We start from the raw sequence: 1,450 nt of genomic DNA, 5'->3' as shown, positions 1-1,450 counted from the left end.
TGTGTTTGGGTGCGTGTGTGTATATACATCTCTATATATAAAGATGATGCGTAGTCTAGACGGCGTTTTTAGATTTCATTATTCTCTTTAACCCAGGCAACGCCGGGTATTTCTGTTAGTATATATATATATATGGGCATCCAGCTGTAGAAACTCTGCCAAATCAGATTGGAGCCTGGTGTAGCCATCTGGTTTCACCAGTCCTCTGTCAAATCGTCCAACCCATGCTAGCATGGAAAGCGGACGTTAAACGATGATGATGATGATATATATATATATATATATATATATATATGTGTGTGTGTGTATACACACACATACACATATAAATACATATATGTATGTGTCTGTATATCTATATATGTATACACACACACATATATGTATGTATATTTATATAAGTATATACATACATATGCATATATCCATGTACACACACGTGTGTGTATGTATGTATGAATTATTTAGCATTTTTACAGCTTTCAAGTAACATTCTTTTATAATTTGTAGGAAGCTTCAATGAAACTCCGAGATATTCCAGTGAAATTGTTAGACCCAAAAGGTTTGTTGTATGTTGGACAGAAAGAATATGCTGGGACATCTCCTATTGACAGTAAGTTGTGATTATCTTCAATGTTTATCTTACATTTTGACTGGCTCTTCTGCAGTGAAACGAGTTTTTGCAAAACATTCTTGAACATATGGTATTCAACGTGGTATCACAGCTTGACATATCTATCATGGTAACATGATTTAGCAAACTCATCTAATCTCTGTGAACCTTGCATGTTCAGTTTTTAAATGAGAAACTGACAAATCTATTTGGTTCAGCATAAAACTACACTAGTTTTATCCTTCACTGGTTATGTGGCAGTTAAGTGTGTTCTGTTTAGCAAGTACTTACACGTCCAATAATAATCTCACATATCACTTTTGTTGATTTGACTGTCATAAAATATCAAACAGTACATTGCAGTGTGGATTTCATCTTTAGTATGTTTTCCTTTATGAAATGTTTTGATAAATTCTTTCCAGTATTATTTACTTCCTTTCTCAAATGGTCTCAGATGTTGAAGATAACCTGATCATGTTTTTAATTCTAACCTAATTTCTGTGTTGGAACAACTGCTAACATCTTTTTTCTTAGTAAATCTATATATATAAAAATGAGAATATCTGTCTGTCTGTCTGTCTGTCTGTCTGTCTGTCTGTCTTTCTGTCTTCCTGTCTGTCTGTCTGTCTGTCTGTCTGTCTGTCTGTCTGTGTGAATCCCTAAAACTCGAGAACTACACAACCAATTTCATTCAAATTTTACAGATGCCTTACTTAGGGTTCCAGTTGTGTTTTAGTCAAAAAACATTTTAACTTCTTGCAGAGTTCGAGCCCACAGCAACATAATATCTCCTCCACTATTTAAGTATTACGTGTCAAAAGTGAAACAAAAACACTC

At 34.0% G+C, this 1,450-nt stretch overlaps 1 protein-coding gene across 3 annotated transcripts in view; it reads left to right on the top strand.

Annotated features, from left to right (window-relative positions):
- The window catches only part of LOC106879332 (protein N-terminal asparagine amidohydrolase), a 30,527-nt gene that overhangs the window by 7,528 nt on the left and 21,549 nt on the right, over positions 1-1,450 (top strand). For all 3 annotated transcript variants that reach the window (XM_014928839.2, XM_014928841.2, XM_052968359.1), the window contains exon 3: positions 511-613. In XM_014928839.2, the coding sequence (XP_014784325.1) occupies positions 511-613 (103 nt within the window). The remainder of the gene's footprint in view (positions 1-510; positions 614-1,450) is intronic.

Source organism: Octopus bimaculoides, chromosome 5 (assembly GCF_001194135.2).
Source record: "Octopus bimaculoides isolate UCB-OBI-ISO-001 chromosome 5, ASM119413v2, whole genome shotgun sequence".
Taxonomy (NCBI): Eukaryota; Metazoa; Mollusca; class Cephalopoda; order Octopoda; family Octopodidae; genus Octopus; species Octopus bimaculoides.
This window is presented reverse-complemented; position numbering and strand designations above follow the sequence as displayed.